This window comes from Rhea americana, unplaced genomic scaffold (assembly GCF_003343005.1).
Source record: "Rhea americana isolate MKP2758 unplaced genomic scaffold, rheAme1 scaffold_47, whole genome shotgun sequence".
NCBI lineage: Eukaryota > Metazoa > Chordata > Aves > Rheiformes > Rheidae > Rhea > Rhea americana.
In genome coordinates, this window is record NW_028186612.1 from 2092078 (window position 1) to 2110281 (window position 18204).

The 18204-nt window shown below is 39.7% G+C and overlaps 1 protein-coding gene across 1 annotated transcript in view; it reads left to right on the top strand.

The window, feature by feature from the left end:
* Positions 1–18204, top strand: part of XYLB (xylulokinase) — an 82907-nt gene that overhangs the window by 54087 nt on the left and 10616 nt on the right. Inside the window, exons 16-18 of the mRNA XM_085316418.1 lie at positions 11762–11820; positions 15650–15737; positions 17806–17900. Of these exons, the coding sequence (XP_085172544.1) occupies positions 11762–11820; positions 15650–15737; positions 17806–17900 (242 nt within the window). The remainder of the gene's footprint in view (positions 1–11761; positions 11821–15649; positions 15738–17805; positions 17901–18204) is intronic.

Genomic DNA, 18204 nt, shown 5'->3' on the forward strand with positions numbered 1-18204 from the left:
TCTAAGCCTTGGAGAGTTTCAGGTTCTCATTAAAATCCCGAGCCAGGTGAGCTGGAGTGTAGCTGCACTACAGGTGCAGCTRTAGTGGTAATATTATAGGGATTTGTTAAAATCGTGGATTACTAGATACCTGAGTCACTGTTTCCATTCTGKGAGTAATGAGCGCTCGCAGGGTAGTGCAGTGACAAAACGTGCTTTGTTGAGTAGTTTTCTGTTTTACCACTTTGCCTGCTTGTTCGCCGGACAGCGAGTCCTATGGAAGATCCTGGTTGGCCGCCTGACTTTGGCTCCATGCAGGGAGTGGGAACCTCTGCTCGGACTTTGCAGAACAAAACTTCTGCCTGGTCGAGCTTGGGGAGGGAGGCTACACTGGAGCTTATGCTTTTGATGTTCAAATTGGTTAATAAATGCGGGAATAGAAGGAAAAGGTAATGACAGGGTAGTTTGGGATTCAGTGCAATGGGTAGTAATTTATTCAGAGACAAGGTGCTGCACCCACTGACACATTTCTCTTCTGGCATTTGGAACTACTTATCCTAGAATTGCCCAGCAGTGATTAAAATTTTCTTGTGCCAAGGTGGCTGATGCATTCAGACAAATGCTAAGTGAAATGCATCCGGTTTTGGGGTTCCTCAGTGTGAAAAGCCGTGGTGAGTATGGCAGGGGGTCATTAAAAAAAAAAAAAAAAAAAAAGTAGTAGCTAGAATTAAGGAGAATTAAATTAAGGAGATTAGCATCTCAGGATGTTAAGATTACAGGAGCAGAATATACCTGAACAATGATCATTGATGAAAAGGTGTAAGCACCTTGGAGGTAAAGAACTTTTCTGGATTGTAGAAGAGATTACCAAAATCACAGTGTTAATGGTGCAGACCTTGAAATGTGCAGTGACTGAGATTTAAATGTGTGTTTTGRTATGTATTATATGATCACTCATCAAATGCTTCAGACCTGTTGCTTTTTTTTAAAGCATGTTTTCTTTACTGTCTGAATCAAATACGTCAGCTTTGCAATCTGTGGCAGGTTAATTAAAATGCAGTGAGAGTGCAAAATTTGATTCAAGCATGAGGTTGACAAACTTTGTTCATCCTTTTAATTTATGCAGCTCTCTAAAATGAACCCTGTTTAGTTTGAGAACTAATGATAAAATTAGTATGAATCTCCGTTATTCTTTAGATAAGGATTTGRGCTGTATAGAGTCTGAAAAACAATTTGAAATATGCCATATTGCCTTTGACAGGATTGTGTGACTGAATAGCAGGGTCTTGAGGAATGTCTTATTATAGTCTTATTATAGTTACTGTTCAGTGTCCAGTGATGGACTTTATCTCACTAGAGTAAAATTCTGGAAGTGGGATAATATGAACCCAAAATACCCCAAGGTAGTTTTTACTCTCTCCCTTTTCCTCATAAACTGCTATTTAATTTTATGTGATTGAATTTGGTGACATTTAGTGCATATTAAAGGAAGGAATTTATAACACTGTCTCAAGCAAAGGCTATTTCARGCTTGTTCTTTGTGAGCTTTTCCAGCTCTTCTGCCAAACCCACCGGTACCCAGGCTTGTTAGAGACCTATGCTGTACCATTGCTGAACTTCAAATTGGGCTCTTTCCGTAAGATCAAATGATGTGTTTGGAGACTGTCRGCGAAAGGAGAACCAACCCCCTCCGTGAATGCATAAGAGCTGCTGAACGGCAGGCTGAGGGGTTGAAGGCACTCCTCTCTTCTYCTGAGGTGGACCTTGCTGCGCGTCGGTGTGGTTCCTCTTGAAGCCTTCTCCTGAGTGCCTTAAGTTATGTTGGCCGCTGGGGATTTCACAGAGACACAGTGGCAACTGAGGGTGGTTCAGATACTAAGAAGATCCATCATGTCCACGTACCCTGGTCGCAGCTGGAGGGCAGTATGGTAAGGGAGGYGCTGAAAAACCCTTCTGCTATCAGAAAATCCCTCCCTTTCCAGCGGCATTAAGTTWCTAGGATGTTTGGAAGTGGAATATTGTAGCAAGGGATTGTATTGTTCTGTACCCTTCCCAGGTCTGGCATTTCATTTAAAAGCAATTTGCCTGAATAAAATAAAATATGCATGATGGGTGAACACAGATGAGCTCTGTTAATGTATTCTAATTAACTTGCTAAAAATATTTTAAAATCTTAATAAGCTTAAAGAGAATTTCTGATGATCAGATGCAATGATAATGAGCGTGGTATAAAAACATAAGAAGGTAGAGTAGATAGCTGATTGGCAGTTGCGGTGTTGTCTGTATATGTGATATTTTTCTTGTGCAAAAGCAAGCTTCTGGGGTTAAATTTTATCTTTTGTCTTGGTAGACTAATTTCTGAAGATCTCTTTTTTTCTAGAAAGCTTAATGAATAAAGCACAAAAAGGAATTCACCTGTTTGATTTGGGGTAGGCGGGATTTTATTACTTAATTACGCCTTGGAAAAACACGCTAAGGACATTTATAATAAAATATCTGTGTTTTCCGTGTGTGGGAGAACGGCTCCTTTCCTTTTATATATGCCATAAATCTCAGGTTGTAGTTCTTTTTCTCTGCAGGCTATTAGGTTTCTGCAGACCGTATTTCATTCCTTAGCACCTATTGTTGCTTGGCAACTGCATCCCATTTACATGAACCCAACCCCGGGAGCGAGTACTTACCTGGACCCTTTCTGTTCAGATACCTCGAGAAACGTAGCAGCTTTCTTATTCAGCACGACAATTCTTGAGAAATAATAATTGCTCCTATTTATTAATCTGTCCGTACTCTTTTTTTTCTTAGTAAAAAGGGAAAAAAACATATGCTCCACACGAGGTCACAAAATCCCTTTATAAACAAGCCACTTGGAAAGCGGGAGGTTTGTGAATACCAGAGGAGTTCAGTAGCGTTCAGAGCCTCGCCTGCTAGAAGGGCTCCCCTGCGTTAGACCCTTTCGGTGCTGAGACAGGGAGGTTCAGAATAGCAGAGTGACCTGCTGTAATCACATATAGGAGATCAGCGTGGTTGTGTTCCCTTATAGTTTTTAGGGAGTGAGGGAAAAAGAAAAAAAAAAAGGAGCAAATGTTTTTCATTCTTGTCATATTTGCTTCCCTTCTTGGCATATTGAATTTCTTTGAAATGACAAATAAAATAAGCAGATTACCTGGCTGCTTGAACCGTGCTTGCTGTAAGCGGATGTACCCTCCCGTCAATTCATTTTGCTCTTGAGAAGTACTTTGTAACCTATAGGTTAYTTCTGTTGAAAGAAATAGAAGGAAGTAAAACTTTCACCAGCACCAAATACAGAAACAGTCCTATAGAACTAGGAAACTGAGAGCTACAGAAAATAGTTGTGGATACCATACCAAAGTACTTTTTATAATTCYTTTGAAAAGCCTTGTAAAGGAAAAAAATATTGTCATGTCTTGAATGTTTTATTTTTTCTCTCTTATCCTTTGCAAAAATAAAATGATATTTGGACCTTGGCCTTTTTACTGTTCTTTTGTAGACCTTTGCTTAGTAATATTTTTGATAAAATCAAAAGAGAAGTGTTGAATGAAGCAAAATTGTGTTGATCAGTAGAGGTTTGGTTTGCAAATCTAGATCCCACACTGATTTTCCCCAAAGTATRTAGTTGTTTTGTCTTCTCTAGCATCAAAATACCTTGAAGGATGCCCTTTTCTCTCTTCACTCAAGTGTGGCGTTCAAGTTCAGGTCCTCACACCCTGTACCTTCTCGTTATCTTCTGTGGCTTTCAGTAATGCTGAACCTGCAGCTGATTATTACTGTATTTTCTCCCGTGGGCACAGACTTTGCAGATCRACTAATGCAGAATCAGATTCATTTGTGGTCTAAATAGGAAGAGGCCTTTGTCTGGTCTTGGTTGTTCTACTGATTTTGTGTAGCCTAGGACATGTTGTTTATCTCTTTCCTTACTTTTCTCATTTTAATCTTCTGCGGATGGTGTTACTTGTTGGTGTGCTAGTCTGTTTTTTTTATTTCCCTTATAAGCTTTGCGAGGCTGAATATTGATGCCGARGTGGACAAATAGTTTTAAAAAATAAATAACTGATGTTTTGTGTTTCTAAGGAACTCARTGGGAAGCATTATATACTGACAGGTGGTCCATAAAGCTACATGTTGTGTTTATGCCCATAACAGAGCCATGATATGCATGGGAGCGTGTATTTTTCCGCTCAGATTCATTAATGAATTTCTCATGTGTCAGAATATTTTGAGGGAGTACTGAGCTTATTTCAAGGAAATACTGAGCCATGCTGCAATGCTAGCAATAGAGCATATTAAAAAAAAAAGAGTTTTTATTCTGTGGAAAATGCATATGATAAGCCGTGACTTTTTTTTTTTTTTTTCCCTCACAATTTCTGGGAACGTCTTGTGTTATCCCGATTTTGGGTGAGTCTCTGACCTCCAGCCCTGGAAACTGAGCCATAGCGGTTATAAATTTGCATTTCTGGTGGTCCCAGATGTGCTCATACATAGCTCAGTGTGGAGCCCTCCCTAATTCTGGAACTGCCCGTGGCCAGGACTGAGGACGCCAGGCTCTCTACCAGGGTGCTCTAGTAGGTCTCTCTTGGAGCCACAGACCTTTGAAGCTGGTACATTCTCCCAAGAAACCAGGCAGATTTCTAGCAAAGGCTTCTCAATGATTAATCAGAAGTCCTTAGATACTGGCACATTCCTACTAAATATTTGGATAGGCAAACTGACAACATGCAGTGCCAGATAATTTTAGGCTAGATGTTGTTAATACTGTTGCCAACACTGCTCTTTTTTGATAGTGGTTTCAGTGGTGAGGACATTTCTGCTGGGCACTGGTAGTGTACCAACAGCTCTGAGCATCAGTGGTTTGCACCCTTGAAAATATGCCTTGGTTGAGCTTAATTGTCTTTGCTTGTCAACAGAAAAGAGAAGATGCAATTTAGTTATGGCCTGTAAGTACCAAGACATGAAGGAGAAGCCCAATGCTATAGTAATGCTCTAACTGGAAGACAAAAGCCAGAGAATTGAGCAACTRCAAGTTTAAATGATGAAATCTAAATTATGAGAAAAGTGCAAATATTTAACTTTAAAGGTCATTAAGCATGCAAATAGCTAGTAGACACCATAAATCCTCTGTTACTTTGAGCCTTTCAGCTGAAATTCCTTGTCTTTTAGAATACTGTAGTTCATCAAATACATTGCTAGGTTGAATGGAGGAATCACTGTGTTAAAACTGTGTGATCTCTTTCAACCAGGTGGTCCATTCTGATCTTGACATTTTTGAAGCACTTTGTAGGTACGTTACTAAACAGTTAGATTTGAGGGTTAAATTTCAAAGATGCAAGACATTAGTTCTGTTTTTCCTGGTGGGATAGAGGTTCAGAGTACCCAGTTTAGGTCTCCTCTTTTGTTTCTGAGTTGAAAAAATGAACTTTTCAACAGCAAAATCTTTAAAAATTCTTTAAAAATATGCTATCATGGATGGAACCACACAGGCTAGTGCTAAACTCCTCAGGTCTAAATCTGGGTCTCCCACCATCTTTCTTCAGACTTGGGCAAAATCTCATATTTACTTCAACATCTCCATTTATAAAATCAGGCTAGTAACATCCGCTTCCGAACATTTTTTTGAGACTCAGTTAATTGGTTGTATTCAGTGCAGATTTCACATCTATCTGCTGAAGGACAAGAATTCCAAATTGCAAAGTTATAGCTGAGGTGTTGCCAAGCGTCTATGAATAATTGCTGAAGCACGGGGTAAATCAAAGCAGGGGACGCTTTGTTACGTTAAGCCTTTAGTTGAAACTTTGGCTATTTTATGGATAACTGGAGATACAGCTTCTCTTTATGGAGATCAGTACTTTTCCCAACATACCCAATTTTAACTTTTGTAATTGTTGTCTTTATGCAAAATCTGGATAACAAAAAAGGAAAACTTCTGGTCTGAATCTGCCACTTTATTTTTTTTTTAACCTTATTGTAAGCTCTATGCTATCTTGTGGATTTTTTAAAAATTCATTATCATTGGAATTTAGCCCAGGCTTCATCAAAATATTCTGTCAAATAGAGATTTGTGTCTCCAAAAAAAAAAAAAAAAATATCACAGTGAATTGATAAACAATTGCAGCACTGTGGTATTTCTACAAAAAGTGAAAATACTCCAGAGGTCTTGTTGCGAGCATGTCAATGTATATGCTATAACACTGCTGTGACTATTGATCTGCATGTTCCCAAAGAAGTCTTTAATGTTCAAGAACCGACGTTTTCCTTGCTGTCTAACTCTGCTGAAGTCAATGAAGTTGAATTGACAATGTGGTTGTATCCAAAGTTGGTTTTGTTTCCTACATTACGACTTGGACTGTGTATATTTTTGGAATGATATACCGTAATTAAAAGAAAATTTTGGTGCGTATGTTGCAGTGTTTATTTTTCTTGAAATCCATTAGAAAAGAAATGGCTTTGAATCAGCGTTAAATCATAAATTCGTATCTGAAGGTGAGCTAGATGAAGAGGAATTTCAGAGCTAGATGATCTGGTGACCTTGTGCTTCAGGTTGTGAAATACAAAATTTTTGTCATCAGTGAGGCAGGGTCTCRCGGAAGCCAAGTTCGGTATCTTCCTGGGAAAGACCTTGTGCTACCAGGAGTCCCTTGAGAACGTTCAGCAGCCCAGATTGGTAGGAACGTGTAACCTGGTTTTGGAGACTGTTTCTCCCATGTTCCTTAGGTGTATGGACATCCGCTCCTGTTAGCGGCGTTACTCTTGCCTTACAGCAGTGTGAGCAAGAAGAATCATGCCACGTCCCCCTAAGTCTTTCTAGAGACTTTAACTATGTAAGTGACATAAATTTCAAGAATATTAGCTGCATTTGTTAGTACTGTTGAGAAAACTGAGTCTTTCCCTCCCCCCCCCCCCGTTCAGTTACAGCTCATATAATACTGGTTGTAGCCTTATAGGCTGATGATCAATTCTATCCTTATAGAAAATAAATGCTATATCTGGAAAATTCTTGACATTTGAGCAATTGAAACCCTCAATGAAATTAAAGSAAATCACGAAATATGAAATCTTCTGTATTTACAAATGAGAAAACAGCCAGCCTGTGTGGCAAATGTGGCTTGCTTTTCTCTCCGATAAGTTATCTGACACTTTAAAACGGAAGTGAGAAACGCTTTTTAAAAACACTCTTTTGCATAGGCTTTAAGTATTATTATTTTCTTTTTGGTATTGTAATGGTTGTCTGCACACATTTTGGCTTTAGCTTGTRAATTATTCATTTGGGTAGTTATACTAAATCTTTAAATTGTAGTTGTACTAAATTAAAAAAGAATTACTTCTATTTGTCCTTCATTTAAAAAAAAARGGGGGGGGGTCTAGGTCACGTCACTTCTACCTTAATGTTGTCTAATGTGCTCGAGGTTGGTTTGTGGCAGTCTCTTCTCTTTGTTGTGATGTATTTTGAGGTTTCAGAAGTAAGGCAGTACGGGCAGATAGAGAAGCAGGTGCCTTTGGACCCATTCCTAGGAGTTACAGCGGCATAATGTAGAGTACCATGAATAAGAAAGATTAGCATGAGTTTTGGAAGCGTTAATATGTAAGTTGGACAATTTTGGAGCATTTGTTTTATAAATGGGACAAAATGATATATTTTTGTTTTTCTTTTCTTGAATGAAAGAAACTAGAAAATACTTTTTWWAAAAAAATTACAGTGTTTGGAGTTAATCAGAGAAATAAAGGAGGAGCTGATGCTTCCCCCATTGCCTGCAAATTGTAAATTGCAGTTATTCGCAATCATGCTTTTAGCTGGTGTGAGTTGATGCATAATCAGCTGCTTTTTGAGTGCAGGCGTATTGTTCCCTTTTATTTATGGATTTGCTTGCGATGGGAAAAGATAGTCACGAATGTCTTCTAGGAGCCCCGAATGCCAGCAGGGACCTGCCGTTCGGGTCGCAAGCTGGGAGGGCTGCATTTAGTGGAAATTCAGATTAAAGAGTTGAGGACGTTTAACCTCAAAATGGTAGGGTTAACACTGACGTCCGGACTGATGCGAATTTGCTTACGTGGTTATTTTTCCTCATAGCCGCGGTTACGTGCCAGGACCGTCGGAGAGGGGCTGCCCGTGAGACCGGCGCTGCGTCGCCGCTGCTGCCGTTCCCCTTGCTGGATCGATGCGGGCAATGCTTTTGGCGTCTGCGCTTTTGGAACATTTTTTGATTTTCTCACTTTTCTTGTCTTTATCTGCTCAAATTACTTGCTTTTCTGCAAAGGAAGTGGTTCTTACTGGGCGTTTGTAAATGCACAGTGCTACAGGACCCCAGTTTTTWTGGGGTGCCACTGACAACTGCTGTAATGCAAGTAACAGTAGTTTATCTTCTCTATGGCAGATTTTTTTTTCCTTTGTGTTTTTCAAAGAAAGTAGTTTTTTGACTGAAAACAATAGCCAGGAGATGAACTTTTAACATCGTTTAATTCTTCTTGCTGGATCTCTGTGCAAGTGGGGGCTGTCGCGTGAGTAGTAACGGGTTTGGAAATGGGCCGGCTTCTCGCTTGTGGGTGCAAAAGCGCGTGGTTCTCAGTCTTGCTGCATAAGTAAACCTCTTTACCTGTGTCTTTTTTTTTTTTATGCCTTCCAGTGGGAATTACTATTTGAACGAATTTCGTTAGATCAGTCCTCACAGCAGATGATGGGTCTGTTGAGCGTGTGCATCTTGCAGGACGACACCGCTCCACGTGCCCTTGTGAACGTTTTCTAGACGGGGTTAAAATTTTGCATCAGCTTTCTCAAAGTCATAAAATTTTAAATAGGAAGGAAATAAACCGGTTGGTTAGGTACTGTGCGGAGAGCTTTTAATTAAAAGATATTTAAACCGATTCTCTCCACTGTCAGAGAATCGAATTCATGAGTTATGTTTGCTACAGTTGTCGGGTTTTTTAGGAACACGATATTTGAGTTCTTTCTGCGCACTGCCGTAGGGGTAGCTCCTGACGGATTCAAACACAGCTGGCTGAGAACACCGCTAGTGATGGATGAACGATGTCTTTGTTAATGCCCCCGTATACATAAATGATGGGCTTTTCTTTATTTATTTATAAGATGTATCCAATTACACCTCTCAGAGCAAATGTCCACCGTTCAGGAAAGCACACAATATTGGCATTAAAAAGACAGTCCCTGAAGCCAGTGATCAGTGTGTTTTTCTCACTCTCAGGAGAGAGATTGAAATACCTGCAATTCAACAAATTCAGATCCGTTCTTCTGGGACTTGCCCCTCATCTGGAATAAAGATCGACTGAACCTCGACCAAGGAAGCCCTTGTCCCTCACCTGGCCATACCCAGAGCTGCCTCTAGAAATGCAGTGCTCCAGGTTCACCTCAGATCTCTCTTCATGTGGTCAGGGCAGACCAGTCCCGCCATATGGGGCATCAAGTTTGGTGCTGGAACAGTTGTGGCKAAGGTTCTTCAGGTTGTTGTCACCTGCTGGGATATGTTTTGGTGAAGTGAGCTGCAGTCATTATCAGAAGAGAGGAGAATGAATGATTTGTCCTTCAAGTAGCTTCAACATATATATGTATATATATTTTTAACACTTTTAAGGCCAGGTTCCCTTCTTGGTAGATGTCTAACTCGACTAAAAGTTGGGGAGGCGCATACTCGGGGATGGTCACTATAGAATAATGCATGCACTGTGAAGTCATCCTCACTTTTCTTATAGCAACTTATTTATATAACATTATCCTAAGTTACAGTTATGGCATAAATCAATATGTAGGCAAAATCTAAATCTTCTGATATAGCAATGAGAAGAGGCCTTTGTAGCATCCAGTCAAAGGMTATAATAATACGCAAGAAGGTATAATTTTCACCTTCATAGCTGCTAATCATTTGGATAGTCTCAAGTAGTATGGGACTAGGTGAAGGAGTCAGGATCACCATGAAATTCTAAGTCAGTAGAATTGCCACTGGTAGCATTTTGCTTACGTTGGTGACCTGCTTTCTCCTAGCCAGTCCCCAATTCCTAATGCAAAAACATTATCATTGGCAAGAAACTGTTGAGCTAAGATGGATTTGCAGTTTTCCCTGGGGTGGTCAGTGCTTGACTTCACCATTCTTCACCATTCTACCGTGGTGGTAGCCCAGCATCTTGTTACACCCTTTTGTGGGGGCTGTGGGAGGGGGCATGCCTCATCCTTCAGATTTAGTTGCTTTGAAATTCAGTGAACATGTTTGTTTCTCATTCTGCCTTGCTGGCTAATTTTCAGTGGTGTTTTTTCTTGGATATGGTGCATGTGCAAGAATTTATATTTGCAACGAGGTTCAGCAAGGCAGAATTGCAACTACTAGGCAAATCATTTAGACTTCAGTTTGGTTTTGGGGAACAGAGGCTTACTAGTTATTTTTTACTGTTTTTTTTGTGCTATTATGTTGTTGTGATRATCTTGGCAAGGATCTGTCGCTCTGTGTTGGTATAATTGAAACTTGTTTTCCCTGAGGAATCACTCTGCTGTTCCTTTTATTTGTTTATTGACATTGACAGAGATCCTAATGGCTTTTAAAACCCAATTTGTACATCACTGAATATCCTYCAAAGAGGAAAATAAAATTGAATTTATCAGCAAAATAGGGTCTTTCATGCAATGGTTTGGCAGAGTCTTAGACTTCACCTGAGCACCTCACTGTAGATTTAGAAAGGACATGGGAAATCTTTGTGAACTGCATCTTCTCTTGGATAATATTTATATCTTCAGGGCTTTTGCCATTGAAACATTTAAATAACGTGTTGCCAGTTAGTCTTTTAGGGACCTACTACAATTTGATCAACTTTTTCTTTGTGTGAAATAAATTATCTTTAGCTTTTTCTAAAGCTGAAGATAATAGAATAATAACCATAGTAAAATACTCCTTTTGGAGAGGGTGTACACCACTGTAGCACTTAGTGTCACAGATCATGGTAATTAGTGTTCAGATACGATTTTATATGATGTATATACGAAAGCAAGATGTCTCTTTAGCTTTAAGACTTTAAAGAATTTCAGTAAGATCACTTGGATTACTCATGTTTAAATGCTTTGCTGGATTGTGGTTATGGATAGATGTATGGCTTGTTGTATGGCATGCTCCAGAAGAGCACGCGCACAAATAAATGATGAGGCACAGGACCAAAATTCAGYAAGGTGGGATGGAAGGGTGGATTTCTTTAAAGAATGCAGAGTGATTCATTTTTTAATACCCACAAAACTATGATTTTTGCATTGGATGAAGATTCAGATAGTTTTTGAAATGAGTTAAACTATCTCTAGTTACCTTTTGATACACTTTCTTGTCATTCAAGCATGTAAGGATTGCCCAGATTTCAGTGAATCCTGATTGTGAACATCACGAGGAGATAATTTTGGAAAACACTGCTGATTTTAAAGGTTATCTGTCAGTTTTTGTATGTACAGCTGTGATTCAAACCAAACTGACCTTGAACAAGAGCTGTAGTGTAGTTAACACTCTGCCTTTCTTACTGTGTACCTCTTTGCAAACCTTCGTGACTTTGATAGCATAATAATAACAGAACTGCAATATTTATATTTCCTCTTCTAATGAAATATTCTGATTTGCCTTGGAATGGTGGGTAATTAGTTTTATCTTCATTTTTACAGTAGGTAAATTAGATGTGCAGAGGGAGAGCCCAGACCATCTGACTCCCACTTGCTTGTCTTCATTGCTTTGTTCAGTAGTGCAAATCCCGACAGTACGCCCTTTCGGTCTGACTTACATCTTGTATTGCATTGCAGTGCCAAGAACAAGGATTTTGGCTACCGGTGGTGCATCTCACAATAAAATGATCCTACAGGTAAGTACCAAATTAAAACATTTACACTGGACTTAGTCTTCTCTGTGGCGTTGTTTTGATGTACTGAATCCAAACCACTACAGCTGCACAGGAGAGCATGAATATAGGATTGTGAGTCTGCTTCAGGTATTTGGGGGTTTTGGTGAGGTTTAGTATGGAGAGCATTAGCCTAACGTTAATTTGATGTTGGACTTCCTAGGTTTTTACAGTTGGCTAGTTTTATGTGTATCTGAAACACTGGTCAATTCCAGACCAGATCACTTCTGTTAAATCAATCAGCAAAAAACCCAAGAAGAGACTTGGTAAGATACATGGAGTTTTTGTTGTTTTTGTCATTAAGATCAAGTTAGACCGTAGATTTAAATTGGAAAAACCCACATGCGACATAGTCTGTCCTCCCTCTTCCCATCCTCCTCTACTCCTACATCCTGCCCTGGTTAAGATACTCGCAATGAAGTAGCATCCGCTCTCTGTTTCTGCACTGTGGCCCCCTCCGGAAGGTCCCTTCCGGGGATGGGAAGGTTGCCCAATTTCTGTGGCCCGTTTGTCAGCCTCCCTTCGAACCACTTTGAGATTTTGCAAAGCCTTACTAACAGTGAGAGGCCTCTCATCAAGCTTTTGCTGCCAGAGAGACATCTGAGTTGGGACTCAGTTTTCTGTGCTATGATATCTGTATATGAGCTTTCATTTAAAATCCTACAGTAGTCAGTAGGGATCTGCTCAGTTATAATGCAGAGGAAGCTGAACGATGATTTACTGTATCAAGTGCAGATACCTCCCTTCAGGTGGGTTGAAGAGCTTTCTAGACTCCACCGACTCTTTTGACTGGCCTTTCCGTTGCCTACAGTGAGCTTGGAGATAGACATTTACACAGAAAGGCACCTGTCTTAATTTGGGGCTATATCCTTGCCCTGAAGTCAAGATAGGGAGAATTGCTTTCTGGAGATGCCAGTCCCTTTCCACCAGCTACCGAGGGAGTCTAGCTGCCAGCCCACACGCCGTATTCCTTGATGATTGAACTTGTATGAAACAAATGTCATCTGTACTTTGAAACCTGAGCCGGAGTGAAYGGAGGTAAAAAAGCAAAGAGCAAAAAGCTGTCTTTCTCCTAAGTCATTTAAAATGCCTGTTTATATCAGCTCTAGAGCTGATTGGGACAGAACAAATTTGACGTATTTTGTCTGTAGATACCACTTTTCTCCATCTGCTTGGGTTATTTTGCTCAGTTTTCTCACCTACTTTTGGTTATTTTGCTTCACATTGGGCAAGTTAACAGATACGTTTATTGATTAAAACATTGATCGCTATTGGAGTAATTCCGCTAAGAATATGTCAAGAAAGAGATTGAATTARTAGATGGATGTGTTTTTAAAGCTGTGTATCCAGCTGAGGTGCTGGGAGGATCTCCTTGCATGGAAGGAAGGCAATGAACTAAATATTTTTGTAACATGCAATTCTGAAATGWACAGAGCTGAAAAACTGTGGGAATGAGAAAGTGACTGCTCTAGTACTTGGTGTTCAAGTGTAACAATAAAGCTGCTTTTAAAACTCATTAGAAGTGTCTAAAAGTAATATGATCAATACGGTGTCATCCACTTAATTCAATCGCTGGTTAATTGGATCCTCCTTTTTAATTTAATCAAAACCTCAGAAACCATATCAGTTGCATGAAAAATAACAGTTTCCCCCTCTTATCGTGGTCAATTTTGGATAATTTGTTTCAGAGCTACAAAAGACTATCATTTAATTAATCAACATTCAGTAACTCCCATATTTTACTCAGCAAAATAAGAAACTTTGGAAAATCTGTTTTTTTTTTTTTTTAGAAAAAAAATGCAGCCATGATAGGGCAGCTCCCCTCCTATTCTAGGAAGTTTTATAGAACATATGTGGTGCTTGATTAATGACCACATGAATCACGGTGGAATATTTTTGACACTAAAACCTCTCTAACAGTTGCTTTTAAAATTATTCATKAGAAAAATCACAATTTCAAATGATTTACTAAATGTACGAACTTCAGAATAATCTTAATTTGATAGTCACGTGATGCAAAAGATAGTTATTATTTACTTAGAGTGTTACAGGCTGTATTAACAAATTCCTATAYGCTGGTGCCACATTGTATAAGGCTCTGCAGAGATGCAAAACAAAAGACCTATGTCATCCAAAGGAATTCCCAATTCAAGCGTAAGACAAGAMGTGCCTAACAGAGATGAAGAAATGCATGGGGAACGTGGTGAGACAATGCAATATTACTGGCTAGCAGCWTGAGCTGTGGAACCAGCACTCTACGACCTTCTCATTTCCAGAGGGCTTTTTAATAGATACCGTGATTAATTTTCCATTTGTCCTCTAGCATTGAAGCTCATATATTGCTAAATGCTTGCTTGCAAGCAGAAGTTAGACAATACTACTTATCAAAGAGAGTGTGTTAAATGTGTACACTCAGGCTTTCATTGGATTCTAATTAAAAACTAGCCACTGCAGTTCAAAGTCATCTGAATGAGTGATATTCAAACATTATGATTTGTGGATTCCCCCAGATTTTCAGAGGGAGAGGCAGATTTCTTCTGAAATGTCACATTTTTTTCTACAGCGTATATAAATTAAATTCCTTAGTCATCTTGTATGAAGCCCTTGGGCCCGTGATCAGAGGGGCTGTAAATCCCTGGGTCAGGGTTGCAAGACCCTTATCTGAATGGTTTGGATTCTTGGACATTGTGGCCTTATTTCAGATTCTATTATACTGATGTAAATCAGATGATGCACTGTTGCCTTTGATAAAAGTGATAAAACCAACACAAGTTAAATCTGAATTGTTACCTACTTCTTTTGTTGTTCAGCTTGTTGGACACCTGAAATCCTACAACTGATTAAACCAGAATGTCTAATTATTTGGAAATCAGTTTGTTCACAATGTTTTCAGCAAAGAGTTCTTGAGGCCCTAAACCTCCCATTTCCTTATCCAATACATCTTCATTTCCCCCCTCCGGTATCTGTTTTCCTAAACCTGCGCTGTGGGGAAGAGAGCATACATTCATAAACAGGAAATGGCTGGTACAGATTTCAGTGCAGTGGGTGGTATGATGTGTGATGGAATAAATTTAATGTCTGTTGGATATCAAAACAAATTCTTTGCCTGTACCATTTTCTTTGTATTGCTCAAGCCGAGAAAAAGGAGACTTAACATATCTTTTTAGCTAAAGATTCCTTGAGTACAGGAAAGTCCCTACTAGATGTACAGCCTGTGTAACCAGCTCCTATGTCATTCATCCTGCTAACCCTCACCCTAACACGGTGGGAATGCTGGAGGCAAAGAATTCAGGCTTAGAGAGTATCCTTTCATACTGCTCTAACTTTTACTGTGTGAAAGCTGAGAATTCAGGAGCCTTGACTGATGCCTCTCTCCTTCCTTCCTACTTGGCTAAACTGTAACTGTGATGAAAGAAGACTGTCACCTCAACCGATCGTGGGTTCCTGAACAGATAACCTTACCCTGCTCTAAGCCTTCATCTTGGGCTGGTTGTCTGGGCTTATGAGGGAGATTATAGCTAAATTCAGAATCCTCTGAGCTTTTAATAAAAAAGATGGTACCCAGGAGATCTGGAGAGAAATGAGGCTTCATTTTCTGGCTGCAGTTACATTTCTAGGTCAGATTTACCAATACTTTATTGTGTGACAAGGTTCAGGACTCTTTGCCTTTGATACCTTTTTTTTTTAATGCTTAACTGGAGCCTAGAGTAGTCGTTTTCCCAAGTAGAGATAGGGAATTACTTATCCCTTGTCTTTCATGGAGATGCGTAACTGGTGTTTTGATACTTCTCAGGTCCTATCTGACGTGTTCAACGCACCAGTGTATACTATCGATACCACCAACTCTGCTTGTTTAGGAAGTGCTTACAGAGCAATTCATGGTAAGACTGTAAGGAGAAACTTCTGAGCAGTCTGGGCATTTAATTGTTGTTGGTCAATACTTGGGATTAAYGTTACTGAAAATAAGGAGAGAATAAAGCAGTGTGGATCTGACTGAAAGGTCACTGAAGTCAAAGTTTATATAAAGATTGCGCTTTATGTCGGTATGCTTGGATCAAGCCCAAGGGTGGCATTGAGATTATRATTCAAATCTGGTGGCTACTTCTCAACCAAGGGGTAGGATCTGGAAACTGTGGAGATCAGCAGGGGAGGGTCTAGGACCTTAGTGTGTTACGTTGCCGCCTCCACGTTGCTTTTTTTTTTTTTACAGCCAACTGAAGGTGTCAGCTTACCCCACTGCCACAATTTGTGGACCGCAATGTAAATTAGATTGCTGAAGTGGTCAAACCAAATAAAAAGTAAATCCTGGTAAAGAGGATTAGAAAAGGCAGGGTAGACAAGTGCAGTAATAACGATGACTAAGTAAATGTCATTAAACCTGTATATATCTTAGAGCTTTTAAACATCAAGATAAAGGATATGCAAGCTGTACTGGACTCCATACTCAAGCTGCGGGCACTCTGTTTCATAATAGGGTAACTCTTGGGATGTTCTTAGGTTGCCTGGTCATTTGGTTTGTTATATGCCATCACTCAGTACAATACAACAGCCCAAGTTCCAGATTTAAAGTTTTATTTAGCTTTCATCTATTAAAGCATGCAGTTGTATGTTGAGGGTGGGCTCTCAGCCATTTAACAGAATCCCAGGCAATACGTTTTATTCAGGTATTTTGAAACAGTTTCTGTAATACCTTGCTGCTAAACAAGTTCAGGAACACGGATCGTATTCTGAAGGCCTTTGTTAGGCCAACTTTGGTTAGCCTCAGTTATTCTGAATTAAACCTTAGGATTTGGCCTTTTCAAAACAGATAGCTTCCATACAAGTTAACGTAAGATCATGGCACTGCAACACGCACAAGAAAAGATAACATCTGTCATCAAAAATATCAGCCAAGCTTTAATTTTAGAAGCAAATTCTGCTGTCACATTATAGCTTCTGAAGGCTGCGTGCTTGCCTGCATTTGAAAGTAGCACAGAAAATTGCACAGAGAAGGCATCGAGTCAGCGTGTTTAATGCACAGAGCCTCTTTATTTCCAGAAAAGGTGCAAGGACTCCRTCAGGAAGACTATGCTTTTGCAGGACAGTGGAAACTACTGTTAGATTATTGTTGTGTTTGAAGCTATGGTTGGGAACGTTTTTACACCTTGGAGACCAAATCACCAAACTCTTTTTACTCAGACTCTGCCTACTGCTGCAGAAGCCACMAGAACCTTTCCAGTCCATAATGCTACAGGCAAATTTGTTGTCCGTAAATACACGTGAAACACGGAGCCCCCATTAAAGTTTGTGCAGTTACTTCTTATGGTCAGAAGATGCAAGTTCTCTCTGCCGGTTTGGCATATGCCAAGCAAAGGAATTGAGTAAAAGTGCCGGCCTGCTAATATAAATGACATATTGATGGTAAGGATGCCTTCGTGACATTGCAGGGTGTATCTACCAGTAGCCTGGGGTTCTCGGCAGGAGTAACAAGGAACTCCTGAAATGCCAAGCAAAATGCTGTAGTAGTGGGATTCCCCTATTATTCAGCTTCCTTATATATCAATATGTTTAGTGACGATTTGTGGCATATTTTCTTGATGCTGTTTTCGCTTCTCTTCCTTTTTTCTTTGTTTAGTCACATTTTGTCCTTGAATACCTGGCATCCACATATTTTTGCTACTGTTTACTGTATTGTTGTAACCGTAAATAATTACTGATATTGTTGAATAGCATTTCTGCTGCCTGCCTATTCTCCAGGGTATGAACTGAGTGATTGGCAAAAACTCAATCTCAGAGCCCCCACTTCCCGGACTAGTGCTTTGGAATGTAAGATCTTTGGCCATTTATCCTTCAATCCTGAATGCTGACCTGACCAGAGAGAATCAATATAATGTATTAATTTGCCAAGGAGTCCAGGCACATCCCTCATCTTGCTTTTTGCATTGATCAGGACTGTGATTCTCATTGCAGGGCTTGTGGCTGAGACCGGTGTGTCCTTGGCTGATGTTGTGAAATTAGCACCAGAACCTAGACTGGCTGCTACACCAGCTACCAGGGCTGAAGAGGTGAGCAAGCTTGTGAACGTCGTTTTTCTTTTCCTTTCTTCTGCTTCAAAATGTAGTAGTTTACTAATTTTTCTAGGGGCTTATTAATTTGTCTAACAAAATAGATTAACTTAAGAAACACTTTGTTAATTCGGTTCTTGATGCTGAGTGTAAAGATTGATTTTTGGGGCACTCTCTAGTGTTATAATATCTAAGGGATCACTCCATACAGATCTGAGAGATTGAATTTTTCTATTTGGATGCGATCAGAGAGGCAAAATCTATTCCTTAAGGAACAGAGTAAGTTACAAAATAGGTTGAATTT